General features: G+C 39.2%; 2 protein-coding genes across 2 annotated transcripts in view; one reads left to right on the plus strand and one right to left on the minus strand.

The window, feature by feature from the left end:
• CMSS1 (cms1 ribosomal small subunit homolog (yeast)) overlaps positions 1 to 18,684 on the minus strand; it is a 230,312-nt gene that overhangs the window by 195,118 nt on the left and 16,510 nt on the right. The window lies entirely within an intron of this gene.
• Positions 51 to 18,115, plus strand: LOC110400133 (filamin A-interacting protein 1-like). The gene is made up of 2 exons (XM_021399802.1): positions 51 to 187; positions 15,057 to 18,115. Exon 2 carries the CDS (start codon positions 15,172 to 15,174, stop codon positions 17,830 to 17,832), a length of 2,661 nt encoding a protein of 886 aa, XP_021255477.1. The 5' UTR covers positions 51 to 187; positions 15,057 to 15,171; the 3' UTR covers positions 17,833 to 18,115.

The following is an 18,684-nucleotide window of genomic DNA, read 5'->3' on the forward strand; positions in this document are numbered from 1 at the left end:
GCCGCGCCGCCACGAGCCCGCTCACCGCGCGGCGCCTTATATGGCGCGGCCATGACGTCATGCTGCCTAGGCTCGGGCCGCCCGGCGCCCGTCCCGCAGTGTTGCCGGCGGAGCGGCGGCGGGAGGCGCGCAGCCCGCACAGTCCCGCGTAGCCCCGGCGCTTCCCTAGCGGCTCCGGGAGCGGCAGGTAAGAGCGGGCGGGCAGGGACGGCCTGCGGGGGACCCCGCTTACGGAAGGGGTGAAAGCCCCCAGACGACACAGGGATTGGTGGCAGAGCATCCTTTTTCCCTGTAACCTGGCGTAGCTCAAGTGCTGCAGAGCCGACGGACGAGGGATGAACTTAGCCGCGAGGAAGGAGGGAGGGAGGGAGGGATGCACGCACGCGGTCCCCCGTAGCCGGGTAACATCGCGGCTGCGTTACAACTGTGTGGGAACGCGGCAGGTAGGGCTCCTGCCCCTCTGCGCTGCCCTTACCCGCACAGGCGGTGTGCTGGGGCACGCAGATGTCTCTTGAGCATTGGCTCGACTTTTGAGTAACTTTTGCTGTAGTTTATGGGGCGACGCGCGAGTTGCCACAACCACGATTCTGCCATGGGACCGCGCTCTGTCTGAAACAAGCAGCCGCGACCGTCTCAGAGAGACTGACAAACTCCCCAACTCCTACACGCTGCTTCCCTCTTCCGTGTCTTGTGTGCAAGTGTCAAGTCACAGGAGGACAGCGCTGTCAGACGGGGAGGAGGAAACTTTAAATCCCGGTCACCGAGCAGATGATACCCGAAGGAGAGCAGCCGCTGCTCGGGCAGGGAGACAGAGCTCCGGAGCGGGATGGGCACCTGGCACGCTCGGGCTGCAGCGCTCCTACGGCTCTCGGCTGCACTCCGCGGGGACGCGCTCCTCTCCCCGGGCTAAGGACCACCCTCTCACATCTCCGCTTGTAGGAACAACTGCGCTTAGCTCAACTGCACTGTCCTACTTGCTGATTCAGGCTGCTAAGCAATACTCTCCTGAGGCTGACGTGCACTTCTAAATGTTGCCGTGAGACCTTGAAACTCGGACAAACTCTGCTTTAAAGGAGAATCTGGTTTTGCTGTGTTGTTTTCGTTTTCCTTAAACTAAATAGCTACTAAATATTAGTACAGATAACAGAAAGTCTTGGAGGTTTTTTTTTTTTTTCTTTTTTGCTTCATTCAGTGTTTTAAATCCTTCAGAATCTTTGTTCAGAAAAGTCTAAGCTGACACACAGCCATGTGCATTGCTGTGCTATCCTGCACACAAGGCACGAGAGACTGAGAATCGAAATCCTGTGTGAATGTTTTCAGGACATTTTTCCTCTACGACACAAATAGCAAAAAAAATATTCAAGTAGTCATTTTCCACATGGCTCTAAATCCCTTTATATATATATATAAATGTATTTATATATATATTTATTGCATTTCATTTCAAAGATAACTCAGGTATTTCTGTATTATTAACCTTGGCATTTAAATAGATGTCACGTTTCCAAGGTAGTTTTCCATGTAACGAGCAAAGTTTACAGTTCTGCTGATGCCATCAGTCCACCTGACTATGGAATCAAGGGGGCACTGTATAGTATATATAGAATGAAACGAATTTTAGAAGCAGAACAAATGGAAGTTTATACTAGAAAACTAATACCCCAGATCAGTATCCTAAACCTTTACAAAGCCTTCTGCTTGCTATTCTGTTGTATCTGCAGACTTGCAACCTACTTCTTTTCCCTGATAAATGATTACTTTGTTTCCCATGCATCATAAATGCAGTTGATTTAATACTTTAAAAATGCAATGGCAAGTTATGAAGTGGAAATATTAGCTACATTATGAAAATATATGTTTAAAAGCAAAATTAAAAAACAGTCTTTCACGTATGTCTGAAGGGAAAGGATAAGCTGAACTCGAAGGACTAAAATATGATAAAGTAAAAAGCATTTGCAGGAATACTATATACGCAATAAACATGTTTTATAAAGGTAGTAACTAGAAATAGAAAAAAGCCTAGCCATATCTAAGAGACTACTTCACCTCTTCCAAATCCAACACGGAATGAGGGCGATGTGTATCATTAGTTACTACTTTGATAATATCCTAAGTACCGTCTGTACTGTGAATACTACCAGTCTAATACAAATCATGATATCTGTTAAAAAACAGAAGAACTTTATTTCCCATAGTCTGTCTTCTGTAGACCTAAGGGGGAAACATTCTTTGCCTAATACCTCTAAGACCAATTTTGATCTCATTTCTATTGGTAAAAGTCCAAAATAATTAGATTCAGGTATAATGATAAACATCTTTCACAGTTGTTCTTTCCCCCCACAGTATTATGTGCATTTGCTTTGTCATAGATTTCCTAGTATGTGTCAAAGCTATCTAGTTTTAGGTTAGCTGATATCATTTAACAGTAAAAGGAAAGAATACAGTGAAGGGAAAGAATAATCATGTAATTCAGTCATCAGCACCTGGATTTCTTCTCTTAACTTTCTCTAAATTTCTCTTAACTTTTTTACAGCAGACAATGTAAAGAGAAAGCACTTTAGGAACAAGCACCTCCTCCAGAAATGAGGGTCAGCTCCCTATCTAACTGCATTGACCCTTTGTTCCTTCCCTGTCACCTCCCTTCCTTCCACTGACTGATGTCACATAAATGCCAACAGGGGAATTTTTAGAGATTGATCTCAAAGATCAACGTATTTAACTTGCCCTTATTGCTTCATTTGGCTTAATAACATCACCCTTGTGTTATTTACCTAATGCTGGAATGATTTATCACATTTGTCATTGTCACGGGAGGAAAAAAAAAAGAAAACCGAACAGCCTGATTTTACTCGCAGCAACAGTTTGCAATTCGTGTCAGTTCTTAAAAGCTGGCACTTCTCTTCAGGAAAAGTCCTTTATCAGGAGTAGGCTGGCATGGGAAAGTGTGCAGCCACCACTCCTTGGGAGCTCTCCTGCACACAGCTTCTCTTAGATCCTGGGTGTGGTATCACTGGAACACAGCTCATTACAGACACAATTAAAATACCCTGTAAAATATCTAAGTCAGAGAGTACTAAGGAGGTTATAATGTAGGAAGACTCACCTTTAAAAAACATCCTATAAAATTTAATTCTGACTCATTAATATTTCTCTTTAATACTTCAGCCTGTCGTCAAATCGATGTGAATTAGAAACTGTGCCTTAGCACTAAAAAAAATTAGTTTCATTGCTTAGATTTGTCTTTCTCATGAATGGATTCTTCATAAATGGATATCCATGAGGTTTATCTTCATCTTTCTTGGTGTGGTTGAAAGCTTGGTTAGTTCAGTCATTCAATCCTGCCCAGCCTTGTACTTTAAGTGAGGTAATGGGCATTCTGAGTCTTAACACCTCCCAGTACATTCCGCTGATTTTGAGGTTTGCTGTGTTTCCTGTCAGTGAGACAAGAACCACTCCGACTGCAGCTCTTTGGGCACCATCTTGTCTCTGGGAGGTCAGAACAGCACCTCGCTGCCTGACTGGTGGAACATGCTCAGCGCTTACAGCCCACCATCTTCGAGCGTTCAGAAATTCAAGGAAATGGTATTTGAGGAATTTCAGTAGCACATTGCAGCCTCCTGTTTAAAGACAGTACAAAGCCAATCCCGCCCAAAGCACTGCTGTCTCAGCAGAGTGACAGAACCAAGGTGACAGAGCAGGGGAACATTCCCACAGTAAGCGAGCACTAGGTTATCCAAGATGAGTGAACACCCAGCACCAGCACCATGTAACCCTCCTTTAATTGTAAAACGGAAAGCTTGGGGGCGAGAGTTCAAACTGACCTTGTTAGGCAACTTTTCAAAACAACTCCAAGTCATTCAGGTTGATAAATACACATACTTCTTTCTGTTGCAGAAGTCACCCCTTCTGCTACAGCTTGTGATGACGTTACACACACACTTTCCTTCAGCCTTGAGCTGTGTGTGGGACCTGTTGCTGACCACTAGAGAGTGGCTGCCATGGTGATGAAGCAGAATTCTTCCCATTGCCTTTTTGCAGAGCCCACCATAACCCCGAGCTCAGGCTTCCACAAACTGTTAGAGAAATACCACAGGGAGGGTACACAAAGCTCTGATGAACATGACTGAAAATGTGGATGCAAAAAGTGAATTGAAATACTTCTGACAAGGAAAAAAACACCTAGCTATCAGAGGCATTTTGATCTTTGCACAATTTTTAGTTTATAAAAAACCTTTCTGCTAATCTTGCCAGATGTTTTGCCCAGCATAATTCACAGCATTCACACCCAGCAGGACAAACAACATTCAGTTTTCATGTTTATACAATAACCAACACAATCAACACTGAGACCTTGAAAAGCCTCACCATTATTTCTTTTTAAACGTGGGCTGGTAGATTAATCTTGCATACATTTCAGGGAAGTAAAACAATACATGAACCAAATTTCATTGTTCTTTACAGGCTTCCAAAGGCCTGGGAAGGAGCGCAACAATTGCACTGAAGTTAGAAGAAACAATAGGTTAGAAGGCTTAGAGATCTCTCAGAAGCAGCTTAATAAATGCCACAGTTGTTTTAGTTTTTAACTTCAAAATGCTCCTCTCCATTAAGCACTTTCTTAACTTCAGCCATTCCACTTTCAGATCGCTTCCTAGAGAAGAAGAAAGTGAATTAAATGAGTCTAATTTATTTTTTAACGTTTGGCCTCCTGAACTTGGAGGTACCACAGCACCACATTCAGGGCAGCTAGTCCCTGACCTAAGTGTCTGAAATCCAACACTGGTCATATTAACTTGGATGTAGCTCTCTGTGAACTAGCTCGTCAACAGCTATTAGTGTGCAGGAACATGGAAAAAAATACAATTTGTTAATGCTCAAAGCTAAAACATTTTGTTAACCTGCAAATAGCACCATATACTTTTACATGTAAAGAGAAAATCTTTTGACTAGCAGCCTACGTCATTCCTAAATTAAATAGAGAATTCACTTCAGTGGGAAGGCCACCATGAACTTTGGCAGACTTAAAACTTCTAAAATATGTGTTTCTAAAATCAAGTCTAACATATAGATGGTTATATGCATTTGGATGCATACAGGTTAGCAGGATGGGGGATATAAACCCTCTGAAGCAAAGTTCTCAAGTACAAATTCCAAGACAGATAAAATAGATTGTATACAGTGCAGGGAGCAGGTACAACAGTGTTTAGGCTTCTGCTAGGAGGTGCACACCTTGATTCTCTTTGGAGAAAACAGCAGAGAAAAGCTGACAGTAACCTTAAAGCTTAAAGATTTTGCTGATCTCTATAAAGAAGGAAGATGCAGCACAGCATAGAAAGGAGCCCTTAGGAAAGTGTCTGCTTGTCCTTGCTTTGTTCCCATTCTCTGCTTGAAGGCTTAGGTGATGACTGCCATCTTTGTAATGGCAAAATTCTCCTGTTTCAGTCAGGATTAACTGAAGGGAAAAAAATCAGAATTTTGACAAGGTAACTTTTTATAACCTGTATATGACCCTCTCATATTTCTAGTTAACCAAACAACTAGCAAGTTCTGTCTAGAGATAATTTTCTTTTTATTTACAGCAGTTGAAGCAACTTTCTAAATTAATGATAAAAACTAAAATGTATTACATCAAAAACGTACTGTACATGAAAGCATCCTACAGGTCCTTCATTTATAGTGACATTTGAAAATAGGAAAATGTAACGTAAACATCACAGATCATCAGCCAAGAGGCAAGAAAAGAGATTAAATAGGGCATGTAGCCAAATGCCCTTCAGTCACATAATGATACTCAGTTATAAATCAGTTTGGGGTACAATCATGAGGCAGAGATTGCTTGACTAAATTAACAGCTGTTTGAAGATCAGGGAATACGTGGAGTCCAAAAGTCTTTATTTGAAGGTGCAAGGGAAATAGAAATGCACATGACTCTCCTCTTTACTAGAACATTAGAACTAAAAGAAAATTCTTCGACTATTATCAGTAGCTCTCAACTGTAGCTTCCCATCCTACATTCTAAAAAAGTGCAATAGTCCTCTTGAAAAGGATCAGTTTGGAGAGTGTCAATATAAATTCCCAACAAGAGCATCTATGCTAAGGATTAACATGCTTTAAACGTGTTGGCTTTGCACCTTTAGATGATTCCCTGAGTGTTCCGAAGCCAAGGTGGACCAACGTCCTACTGAAACAAGAGAACACACAACAGCCAAGCATCCCACGCTTCAAGTCCCAACACATTCAGATGTAGGAAACATACAGCAAAACATTTTGCAGGATTAAGACAGATGGCAAAGAAGTGAGTTATTTCCCAGGCAGTGATGTCCGCAAAATCACAGAGCTTCAGTACATAAAATCGTGCTGAGAGGCAATTTGTAATCTATAAGAAATAGTTTTAATACAATTTTGGAAGGAACCATACTGAAAATTAGGAAACAAACAGCATCCTTCATCACCTGTAACTTCAAAGCTATCTTTAGCCAGTGAGTCACACTGTAATGCATTCCTACAATCTTCTTTTCACTTATGTTCTCCAAGGTGAAGTGCTAGAAAAGTCCATTTTAGAGAAAACAGATACTTCCTATTATCAGTTCTACAAGAAAAAGATGTATGTTTAGCTTCAAAGGGAAATCTCTGTTTCATATAAGTGTTATTACTGCTCTTATTGCTTCCAGTCTTGGCTACTAGAAAGAACTGCAACCATATCAACAAACCTGATTATATTAAAATCCCTTGTCTTTTTGGAAAGCCTTAATGGCACTGCTTCATGCAACTTTGCTTCATGGAAAATTTAATTATCTCAGTCTAAATTTTCAGTAACAATTGAGGTTCATGTTTTTTGCCCCCCAAAAATGGAATGGGGAGCTACCTCAGTCCAGTCTTCAAGCACCCAGAGTTCATCATACTCAGAGCTACTTTAGAAGCAAGCATACCAAAAAGGGCTTATTTTTGCCCTAGGATGTATGTATATAATAAGGATTTTATGGATATAAGCAGGACCTCAAGAAATCACGTAGTTTTGTCCTCCCACACAGGAGTGATGACACTGACATCATGCCTGAGGAATGTTCGTCTAATTATTTTTATGTATCTCCCATTCCTCAAAATGATGGAGAACTCAAAGCCTTCCCAGAAAATCCCATTCTGGACTGAAGTACCTTTCACATTTGTCTTACAATATTTAATCTAAATGTTCTAATTACAATGTAAGCACATACATTCTTGTCATGTTCACTCAGCACGTGAAGAACACATCCCAGTTTGCAGCCAGCTTCCACCTAAGAGCAAGTGGCCACTGTGAGAGTGAGCAGCCCAGGATCGGTGGCAGCAGGAAGTTCAACCTTTCAGTTCAACAGAAGCAGGCACGGGAGCATGGAAAAATCTAAATTTTAGCATTGTTGCTGACCAGTAACATAGAAATAAGGCCAGGGCAGCATAAGAGAGAGGCACAATGCCTGTTCTGCCCATGGATGAAAATGCAGCCCCAGACATTTACTTCCATATTAAATGTGTGTTGAAATTGTTTTAGAGAACATCCAATTCCTGTAAATGTTATGGGAAAATGACATTTATGACTAACTGGTCTCCTCTGAGAAACATGATGTGTTTTTGTTGGCTAAATTCCATCTTCTGTCATACCAAAAATATTAACTAATTAAAGTTGAAAAAAAGTTTGTATGAATTGGATACTTGCACAATCGTGCTCAGTTCTGGTCAAGAAAGCAGCACAGCTCCAGGTGAGTCAGGTAGCAGAAAAGCATCTGTTTACCCAACTGCCTTCCAGAGAGCATTGATAAAGTGGAGGTCCACTTTGAACCTACACACTATGACGTTATACACCATAACAAGAGGGAGAGAGGGGGAGGAAGTAAAATCAAATTATAGACAGGAATTGTCTACTGAAATTGCTTAGAGATAACAAATTGCAGACTGTTGTCTTAATCTAGTAGTAGTAGTATCATTTAACTGGAAAGTGTGAAAAGAACGCTTAAGTGTTACATACTTATATAGAGCTAAAGCAACTGACACTTCTAGGGATTCAAAACTTCTGCAAACTCATCAGTTACTTGTTGCACTTGTATGAACAGGAAACACAGCATACGGTGTATTACGTGCAGTGTAATACTAGGTAGTAGTCTGCAGTGGTAACAATTAACGGTACAGATACTCCATGAAGAGAATGCAAACACATACATCTGCCCATGGAGAATAAAAATGAGTAAAAATGGTGGGAAAGAACTATCCTGTTTACCCCTCTGGTACCAAGTGCTTTGTAACACTGGTGATTCTAAGAACAGCTCAACATGTGGTCAAGCAATAACGCTCTAGCAGGAATGATTAAATGATTAAACCTTAAAAACAGTGCTCAGGTTCATAAAGATACATGATCTCTCCTACCGATTTAATTTGTTCAAAATGAAATCAGAGTGACACTGCCATTTAAAATTCACAAATTACACAAAGCATTAGTTGGCTTATTTTGTCTAGTAACAGTACCATTAAAACCTCTTTGAGTTAATATTAATTCTCAAAATAGTCTGTTATAGTAAGTCAACACTGCTTTTCCATTTTAATAAAGCTGAAGTTCAAGCACAAAATTTTACTTGTTTAAGCTGAAAAGAGAAAAAGCAGGACCTAGATTAGTAACTGAGAAGATTTGCCTCAGTCTTGTTGCTTTGACCCCTATACCACATCTCTCGTGGTTCATCTTTCCATTTCCTTCAGAAAGCTTTCCATCTGCAAAACTATAATTTCCTGGCTGACGCAGATTTGAAGAGTCCCAAATTCTGGTGTTGCATCTGAAATTACTTGTTTTATTTCTGACTTTACAGGCAGTTTGCTGGGGGGAAGGAGAGAATGCGCTATAGTAATATGATAAAATCCCAAGCTATTAACCAACAAAACCCAAGTCATATTCCTGTGAGCCTGTGAAGTTATTCATCCATTTAGATTCAGAACAGAAGAGGAGGAACACATGCATGCCACTGAAATGCCAAGAGAAATAGATACTAACTTCAAAGAATAACAAAATAACCTGAAATAGCTGTTAATAGAAAGAGGGAAGGAAGAAAGAGACATACATCTCCAAAATGTAACACATCAGAACGCAGACCACAGCTCATTGTGCCATGCTTTCCAGTAGCTGAACTCTGTGAGACTTTTTAAGGCTAACCCCAAGTAAAGCTCATTACTACTGCGGTCAGACAGAGCTCGTTACAATTATGTTTTTCAGGATATGCAGTCAAGAAAAAAAAAAAAAAAAAGCTGCCTGCGAGTGAATAGGATAGCAATGTCTTCACTCCTGTCTAAGAATCCTGCACCTTCCTGTAAATCTCAGGTATTGCAGAGGGCTAGCGTTACAAGACTAGAAATCAATGGCCACAATTAAGAACTCATAACTCGCAAATATGAGCAGGTTTGCCACTAAACAATCACTACTTTTACGAAAGACTGACGTTCTGATAGATGATTTACACAAACTTCCAGATATGGAAAGGACATAATTCAAGATAGACCGCTTAAACTGAGGTTTAAGATAAAATTTATGATAAAATAAAACTGAACTTTAGTGCTGGATTAAAATGACTCCAACCAGAGTCCTAATATCTATATCCCTATCCCCCAGGAAGATTTTTCAGCAGCTCAGTTGTGAAATCGTGGTCACAATCAATGTTACTCTTACAGATTAATTTGGTTTTCAAAGACCAAATAATCCTGTTTACGTTTACTCAGCATCACAGCTAAGTATATCTGGTTATCCATTTAAAATTTTGCCCAAGTTAACTCAGAACTGGCAACAACATTCATCATAGATGACTTTTATTAAGCCTTTTGAAGCAAGTCAGCATTTTAAGCATCAGATAAAACAATGATTACCTCTCTGCGGTAGTCTGTGGAGTAATAAGCAGAACTCACACTCCCCTCATTAAAAGTCCTCATTTAATAAAATAAGTTTCCTTATCAGGAAATCTGCCTTACAAACAATCTCTTGCCGCTGAGACACCCTTTGCAGAGATTTGCATCCTAGTATAAACTAATGATTTAAAATATCTGTACATAAATAATATACTGGAAAAAAAGTTAAAGTGCGTGCTAGCGTTCTGTTGGGAAGTGCTGACTGATTCAGATAAAGCCAACAGATTACACAACAGCTATGGTATGTTGTTGCTGCTGTAATTTCAAAGGCTTTTGACTTTCTTTATGACAGGGGGAAAAAAAAGAAGCATCGATAAAGATAATAAAGAGAGCTATAAAAGTAGCCATAACATATGTCTTCATAAAAGCTACACATCAGAAAGTAGGACTGCAGGCAAAGCAAAGAAATGCATAGCCACCCCAAGGCCAGAAACCCAGTTCGGCAAACCCAAATTTTATTGCCACAAACTGTGGAAGGCACAGACAGACTGGCTTTCTGCCGAGAATAAATACTTAACTGTATTGGTGTCAAAAATTACACCAACTTGTAAGATTTACCAGAAATGATGAAGCGCATTTCTGCTCTTACTAAAAGCCAGACCATGGCTTATTGCTAACTGGGAAGAATGCCTCAGACGAAGAGGCATGACTTCATCTACATTTAAAAGCTTTCAGCGTAGCATTTTTATTTGCATTGTACAGGGGGAAATTCAAGTACATGCCCAAAAACCTCAGAAGCAAGTTTTCCTCATGTTATAACCTGTAGAACCTCTCCAGTAAGCCACATCTTTAAGCGGGGAAATAACACATGAGCTTGATAAAAAGGCATACTGAAAACTTACCAAAAAAGCACCAATGACATTCAAAATGTCAGTCATTTCTGCAGAATGACCTGATACAAATCAAAATGTTGATACTCATCATATATATATATACTAAGATCTCCTCCATACTTTGGCAGCAGAAATGATAAATATCTAGCTTTAAAAGCCAACACCTATTTCACTAGCATCCTCAGAGAAGTCAGCCTGTGATTGCTTAAAAAAAAAAAAAAACCTTTACCAATTATTATTATTTCGCTTCTATCATTCTAAGAATGGTGACTAATTCTAAAACAAACTAAAAAGTTTAAAAGGTAAGGGCCATGTGTTGCTAAGTGTAACGTAGTACAGCCAAAACTATAAGCACCTTTTTAGAAAACAAGACAACACAATTGAATACATGATACCAAGGACAAGAAGCTATAGGATGAGTACTGAGAAAAGCAATTACAATGAACAGAGGAGAGCTAACAATGACAGTGTGTTTCTTTAAGGTAAAAAGACTGATATTGCAAACAGGTATGACAGTAAGCCACAATAAAACAATAATTTATAACAGAAGCTGCATAGAAAGAGTAATAAGACACTACCCTGACTCTGTTTAACTACCTAACATTCATGTTCATAAAAACAGTTTCCAATGCCTGTTTTTGCTGGCCTGGATTCAGAAAGGGTTCTTGTAGTCCTATGAAGTAAACTCCCTGGAATTATCTGTGAATGCTTTGTCTGGATGATATACCTGCCTCTGTCTAAAATGAAATTACTTGATCATGAAATTCAACTGGTAATGAAAAATGAAAATGCTAAAAATATTTTATTGGATAGGGGGTGCCCATTCGTTTTATTTCTACTTTTTTTTTTTTTTCTTGAAGCCACTTTTTTTCTGACCTTTGCAGGCTAATACTTTTGGTGAAATTGCTGCTTCAAATCCATCATACTTGGGTCTTTCAAAGAGACCTGGTAGCTTTAAACTTTTATTTATTTATTTATTTATTTAAAAATTTACTTATGGTATAGCTAAAAACACAACAGGTCAAAAGTCACATCTTCACCTTTACTTTTCTGCTGTTTACATGGCCAGACTTTATAACACAAGACAAGAGAAGCTAGACTTAACATTGGCTGAGGAGAAAGTCCAACAAGCATTCAGTTTCCATTCTGTAGTCCCACAGTTATCAAAAGCAAGTGCAAAAGCATATTTAATTACATGTATTAAAGTAATAATAGTAATACACCCCTTTTTTTCTTTTTAGAAGCACATTAAAATCATATAACAGCTTCTAACTATGCTCCATAATTTGACTTTGCTGAGGTCATGTTATAGATTTAAGGGGTTAGAAGTATTTTCTTTGTATGTCTGCTTGAATTTTAAAATTGTATTTAATGTTTTGAATCAAAGAAACATTTTCGCAATGCTAGAGTCTTTTGGAATGACCAAGGAAACAAAATCTCTTGACAATTCTTATCAGCTTATACAACAGTCCAGTTCAGTTACTAATAGTTAAAGCACTTCTGTTCAAGTAACCATAGGAATACATGGTTACTTATCACAGTTGGGGTTAGACTACCTCAGTCAAAAATTCACTTTGGGCTGGAACCTCAAGCATGTTGCTGAATCAAAACTTTATTCCAGGCAGCTTGGGAAATGAAGTTATAGAAAAAAAAAAAAAAAAGGAAAATGAGACAGGAAAATAATACAGACTGTACATGTACGTAATGCTCACTGGAAGGACTTGTGGGATTATTCACTCAAACATCTGCCAACTGACTTTACTGATTTATTTATGAACAATTCTCTTAGTCGCACCATAAAATATTACACAGCATTCCTATGAAAATTAGAATTGTTGGTTACTCTCCCGCACAAGGGTCTTCCTTCTAAAGCAATTGAAGGGACATCAGTCACTGGAGCACTATAGTTTTGTTTGGCCAGAGATATCAGCTAGTTAATAAAGAAGTGCTGAGTAAAATGTCAATTAATTTACATATTAATCACCTTAGCTAAATTTGCCTTACAAAAACAAATTACAGTGAAGCAAGCTAAAATAAAACACATGCTAATAGCTCAAGTCTATTTTATCCATATTAATACATCTTAACTTCACGCACATAAAAAAAAAATGAGTCCATTCCAAATGAAATTGTTAGTTGTGCTTCTGTTATGGTTTTTATATCTATGGCAACAGTAAATCATCAATTGAACTTCACTACTAAAGCATTCAGAGACAAGGGTGGGGAGGGGAGAGTGATTTTTTACGCTAAAAGGAACTCAAAGTAGCTAACATTAAAAAGATGACCCAAGTTTATGCACTGACAACACAGTAAAAAGCCGCCTTTGAAGATGGCGTAGTCCTCTTGTTCTGTCAGCCAGCAACATTCTTCTGAGCTCGCTTCACAAACCACTCCCTCTCCCCTTATACCTTTTCATGTCTATTTTCCCCATTATACTAATCTGCTGTTGTAAAGAATTTGAGGCTGCTTGACATCTTTGAAATCAACTCAGTTTACTGTTTTTTCCCATTCCACCATTTTTTCACAGCAAGCATTTCATTACACCGAATGTAGTGCAACTGCTGCACTAAAATAACAACTGCGGGGCTGGTGGTGAAGGTGTTAAGAAATTTGATAGTAATAGTCTTCTATCGAGTATCCCCATTAAACCAGGCAAGTCTGATGGACAGCTGCAGAATGGCAGGGACTTCCTCTCTGCATGCACAAAAACTACCATGCTGCCAAAAAGGATGTTGCTGAGGCAGCCTATTAAAGCCCCAGAAATACATGCCTCCAGTCAGTCAACAGCTAATAAACAGCTGTGCAAAGGAGGCCATTATCTAAGCTCTTCCTGAACTAAAAGGATGCTGCAACAGGAACTTGTCAGTAGAAAGCTGTAAAGACTTCCTGCTTGGACATCACAACGCTGACCAGGGACAAACGCAGAACGGGAACCTTATGCATCAGTAGTTACTTCTGGAGAGTCCTTATCATACATCAGAGAGAGAGAAAAAAAGAAGAAAGAAAAAAAGAAAAAAGGCAAGGGGCCTCAGCTAATGAGTGCTTAAGCGGTCATTCTGTGGAAGAACACTCTTGAAAGGCAATTCCTCCTCCCCCTTGCCACTCTATGCAATTGAATATACATCATATATGTGAACAACAGTGAGGCATGAACAAATGCTAATACTTCATTATTTCAATCTAGGCTTTTAAGTGATTTATTGAAGTCAGAACATACTTAATGTATAGACCAGCAGTGGGAAAAATCTAATTGAAAGGAGGCAGATGTGCTGCCAAACCTAATCTTACCTCATATGCACTCTACAAATACCTCCCTGACAAAGAAAAAATCTACAAAAGAACCTAATTATTATCTGAGATTTTTGGAGGTTTCTTAGAATTTTACATGAACAAATGTGCAACCTCATCACAGGTCTTGAACAATTCAACTCTGTTGCATCTTGGATACGACTGAGTGCTAATTATAAATTTGTAAACAATGATTTGGGAAAACCATTGTGAAAAGTTTGAAGAGTCATATAAAGTAGGAATGCACTTCAGTGCATCTTCAAATTTTGAATGAGAGACCAAATCTGAATCCAGCTGGGGGCAAGAAAGTTTGGCCTTCTTAGGTTCACAACCTAAATTCCTGTTTATCTCTTGACAGAAGTTTTTTTGGTGTGATACAATGTAATAGGGTCTATATTTCCACAGAGGACTGACTCAGAGACAATGTTTGGTTTTTGCTTTGATGCACTGTTTAGAAATTGGCATTAGTCAGTGCATCTAACAGCCTAGCGCGGGTACACTTCCTTCACGTACTTTAACACCTGTAAGGTTTAATGATAAACATCATAAAAGATCAGGATGGTTTACAAGTAGCTTAAAGGTATTAGGAGGTTTATAAAGCTGTAAAGTATACCTGCCCTTGAGGGCTGCACTGATTTAATTTCTCAACCACTATGATTATCGCATTTTCAAAATAACCTGCGTGTACACACCTAATCTCAGCAGACAGCCAAGATCAGTATTGTTCCAGAGCAGAACATCAAACAGTTACATTGCACTGATACCTGTAAAAAGCTGAAAATGTAATTAAAAACGCTTATGCAGAAGTTTTTAAGTATAAATGATAATATTAAAGTGTCCACTATAAAAGAATTCTGAGTAGAAAGCTAAGACCTGTGGGGTCTTCCTTATGACACTACAAGAGAGGTCTGCTTCTAGTTACAAGTGAATGCTCATGCACATCTGGCAGATGTCATAATATTTCAAGTGTGTTTTTAAATGCCCATTGAAATGGCTTCAAAATATGATATTATTTCCTCTCCCTAGACTGAAAAAGCTTCTTGAACAAGAAACAGCATATCAAGAAAAAAAAGAGAAGGAAAACAACAAGAAAATAGCTAAACTGAAAGAAGAATTGACTAAACTGAAATCTTTTGCTTTAATGGTTGTGGATGAACAACAAAGACTCACTGAGCAGTTGAATCAACAAAGTCAAAAAATTCAAGAGTTAACCACTTCTGCAGACCAAGCACATGAGAAACTCGCTTTTGCTGAAGCAAAAGCTCAGGAACAAGAACAGAAAGCCAGCAGGCTGGAGGCTGAACTGCAAGTCCAAAGCAGTAAGGTTTCCCAAGATCAAGAAGCAATGATGGCCAAACTAACCAATGAAGATAGCCAGAATCGTCAGCTCCAGTTAAAACTGAATGCACTCAGCCGACAAATTGATGAGCTGGAGGAGACCAATAAATCTTTAAGAAAAGCAGAAGATGAACTGCAAGACCTAAGGGATAAGATAAATAAGGGAGAATACGGGAACTCCACTCTTATGTCTGAAGTGGAGGAATTACGGAAACGACTGCTGGAGATGGAAGGAAAAGATGAAGAGCTCATAAAAATGGAAGATCAGTGCAGAGAACTTAATAAAAAGTTAGAAAAAGAAGCATCACAGAGCAAGAACCTGAAAGGGGAAGTCGACAAACTCAACAAAAGAATTATGGAACTGGAGAAATTAGAGGATGCTTTCAGCAAAAGCAAACAGGAATGCTACTCCCTGAAGTGCAACCTAGAAAGAGAAAAAATGGTAACAAAGCAGTTGTCCCTTGAGCTGGAAGGCTTAAAAGCTAGAGTTGGAGAGCTTGAAGCAATTGAAAGCAAGTTAGAAAAAACCGAGTCCACGCTTAAGGAAGATTTAACAAAGCTGAAGACTCTAACAGTGATGCTTGTGGATGAAAGAAAAACTATGAGTGAAAAAATAAAGCAAACAGAAGAAAAGCTGGAAGCTGCAAATTCTCAGCTTCAGGTGGAAAAAAATAAAGTGATGTCCATTACAGAAAAACTAATTGAGGAAAGTAAAAAGGCATTGAAATCAAAATGTGATGCAGAGGAAAAAGTGTCCAGTGTCACAAAAGAAAGAGATGAACTGAAAAACAAACTCAAAGCAGAAGAGGAGAAAGGAAGTGATCTTGTTTCCAAAGTAAATATTCTAAGAAAAAGACTTCAGTCACTGGAAGCTGTTGAAAAAGAATTTCTTAAAAACAAGCTTAAAGAGACTACTAAATCCAGCTCATCCTTGCAGCAAGAGAACAACAAAATCAAAGAGCTTTCTCAAGAAGTTGAGGGGCTTAAGCAGAAGCTGAAAGAAATGAAGGCCATAGAAGATGATCTTATGAAAACTGAAGATGAATTTGAGTCTCTAGAACGAAGATATGTCAATGAACGGGACAAAGCCAAGCTCCTGTCAGAGGAGCTGGAGGCTGTCAAAATGGAAGTAGCTAGATATAAACTAACAGAAAAGGCAGAGTCCAATCAAGAGCAGCGTCTTTTTAAGAAGCTCAAAGAAGAAGAAGCTAAATCAAGTCATCTTTCCAGAGAAGTAGATGCACTGAAAGAGAAAATTCATGAATACATGGCAACAGAAGACCTAATCTGTCACCTCCGAGGTGATCATACAGTCTTACAGAAGAAACTCACCCAGCAAGAAAACAAGAACAGGGAGTTAGCAAGAGAAATGGAAAGCCTCACAAATGAATTAGAGAGGTACAGACGTTTCAGTAAGAGCCTCAGACCCAGTGTTAATGGCAGGCGGATTTCTGACTTGCAAGTTTTTTCTAAAGAAGTCCAGACAGATCCAGCTGACAATGAACCACCCGATTACAAAACCCTCATGCCTTTAGAGCGAGCAGTCATTAATGGGCAGCTGTATGAAGACAGTGATAATGAGGACAAAGACAGCAATGAGGAGGAACAGTCAGTGTCTTTCAAAAGCAACTCATCCATCGGGAATGCCATGCACAAGAAACTGTGGATCCCTTGGATGAAGTCCAAAGAAAACCACCACCAGAACGGGAAGATTCATACAAAGCAGAATGGAAACTGTGCACAGGCTGGAGACCTAGTGCTAAGCCATACACCTGGCCAACCTCTGCACATAAAAGTAACTCCGGACCATGGACAGAACACAGCAACACTCGAAATAACAAGTCCTACCACTGAAAGTTCTCACTCCTATACAAGTACAGCAGTTATACCTAACTGTGGCACTCCCAAACAAAGAATAACTATTATTCAAAATGCCTCCTTCACGCCTGTAAAGTCAAAAGCATCTGAAGGTTACATGAGCCCAGAACAAGCCATTTCTCCCATTACTATGGCTGCTTTTGCAAGATCTCAAACTCCTGATTCATGTGGTTCCTTAACTCCTGAAAGAACAATGTCCCCTTTGGCTTTACCAGGCTCAAGTTCTCAGGAACAAATGCTGTCCTCGGAGCCTTTGGAAATGGGAGCCAAGCATGCCGTTTTCAGAGTATCCCCAGACAGGCAGTCGTCATGGCAGTTTCAGAGATCTAACAGCACGGGATCAAGTGTAATAACTACTGAGGATAATAAAATCCACATCCACTTAGGAAGTCCTTACGTCCAAGCTCTCACCGGTTCCAAGACGGTCAGCCCTTGTACCCCAGTGCAAGATAACAGAACTCCAGCACTAGCTAATGGAATACCCAGTAAGCCCACCAATAAAATCACCAGCAGTATTACTATCACACCAACAGCCACTCCTCTCCCACGGCAATCACAAATTACAGTAAGTAATGTCTATAACTGACCCTCATCCATGCTGACACCCTTACCAGCAACCCATCCTGTTTTTCATCCCAGCAAGAATTGTTTGGAACGGCCCTTTTCCTATGGGAGAGATCTGTGCATGAACTTTACAACAGTATATGAAACTAACGTTAAGTTTTGCCTGCTTAGTGTTATCAAGTGTGCACTTACTGTATATCTTCTAATTGAAATACAGTTATGTAAAATATCTAGTCTTGCACTTGTATAAATGCATCTTTATGTATTTCCATTTTCAAAATAACTCACATTACTTTTGACTGCAACTTGCCTTGGTGAAATATTTTAACATTACAAAAACAGTAAATAATTGATTATTTTTATCATTGCTTGCAGAACATTTTTGGTTGTTTTTTTTTTTTCTGTGTGTGTGTGTTTGTATTTATTTTTTTGCATGTATGGAAGAATTTTAATTAAGCCATAATATTGCCTGCTAACTTCAGAAAAGACTTAACTTGTTACCTTCCCTGTTTCTTCCCAATTCCCCCTAGCTCTCCCATTTCAGATAATTATCATTATATCACACATACAATCAAAATACCATGTATTGTATCTTGTATCAGATTTATGATGCATAAATGATATGCTCCAGACCACAACAACCACTTTTCCTCCCCATCTTTTTTCACTATGTTTGGCAAAAATCGCTTTTTATACCCTCCTGTAAACCCTTCTTGTAAGTGAACTGAATTAAGGTGCTTACATTACAAAATAATTCCCTCCCAATAAGGCAAGTGTTTGTTTTTTTTTTTTTCCAATAGAACAGAAAAATTGCTATAAATTAGGTACATTGTAAAACAATTAACAGAAATACATTTCTAAGCGATAATTCAGA

This window comes from Numida meleagris, chromosome 1, assembly GCF_002078875.1.
Source record: "Numida meleagris isolate 19003 breed g44 Domestic line chromosome 1, NumMel1.0, whole genome shotgun sequence".
Taxonomy (NCBI): Eukaryota; Metazoa; Chordata; class Aves; order Galliformes; family Numididae; genus Numida; species Numida meleagris.

Excerpts from the sequence above, each read along its gene's own strand:
- LOC110400133 (XM_021399802.1), top strand. The coding sequence starts at position 15,172 with ATGGTTGTGGATGAACAACAAAGACTCACTGAGCAGTTGAATCAACAA.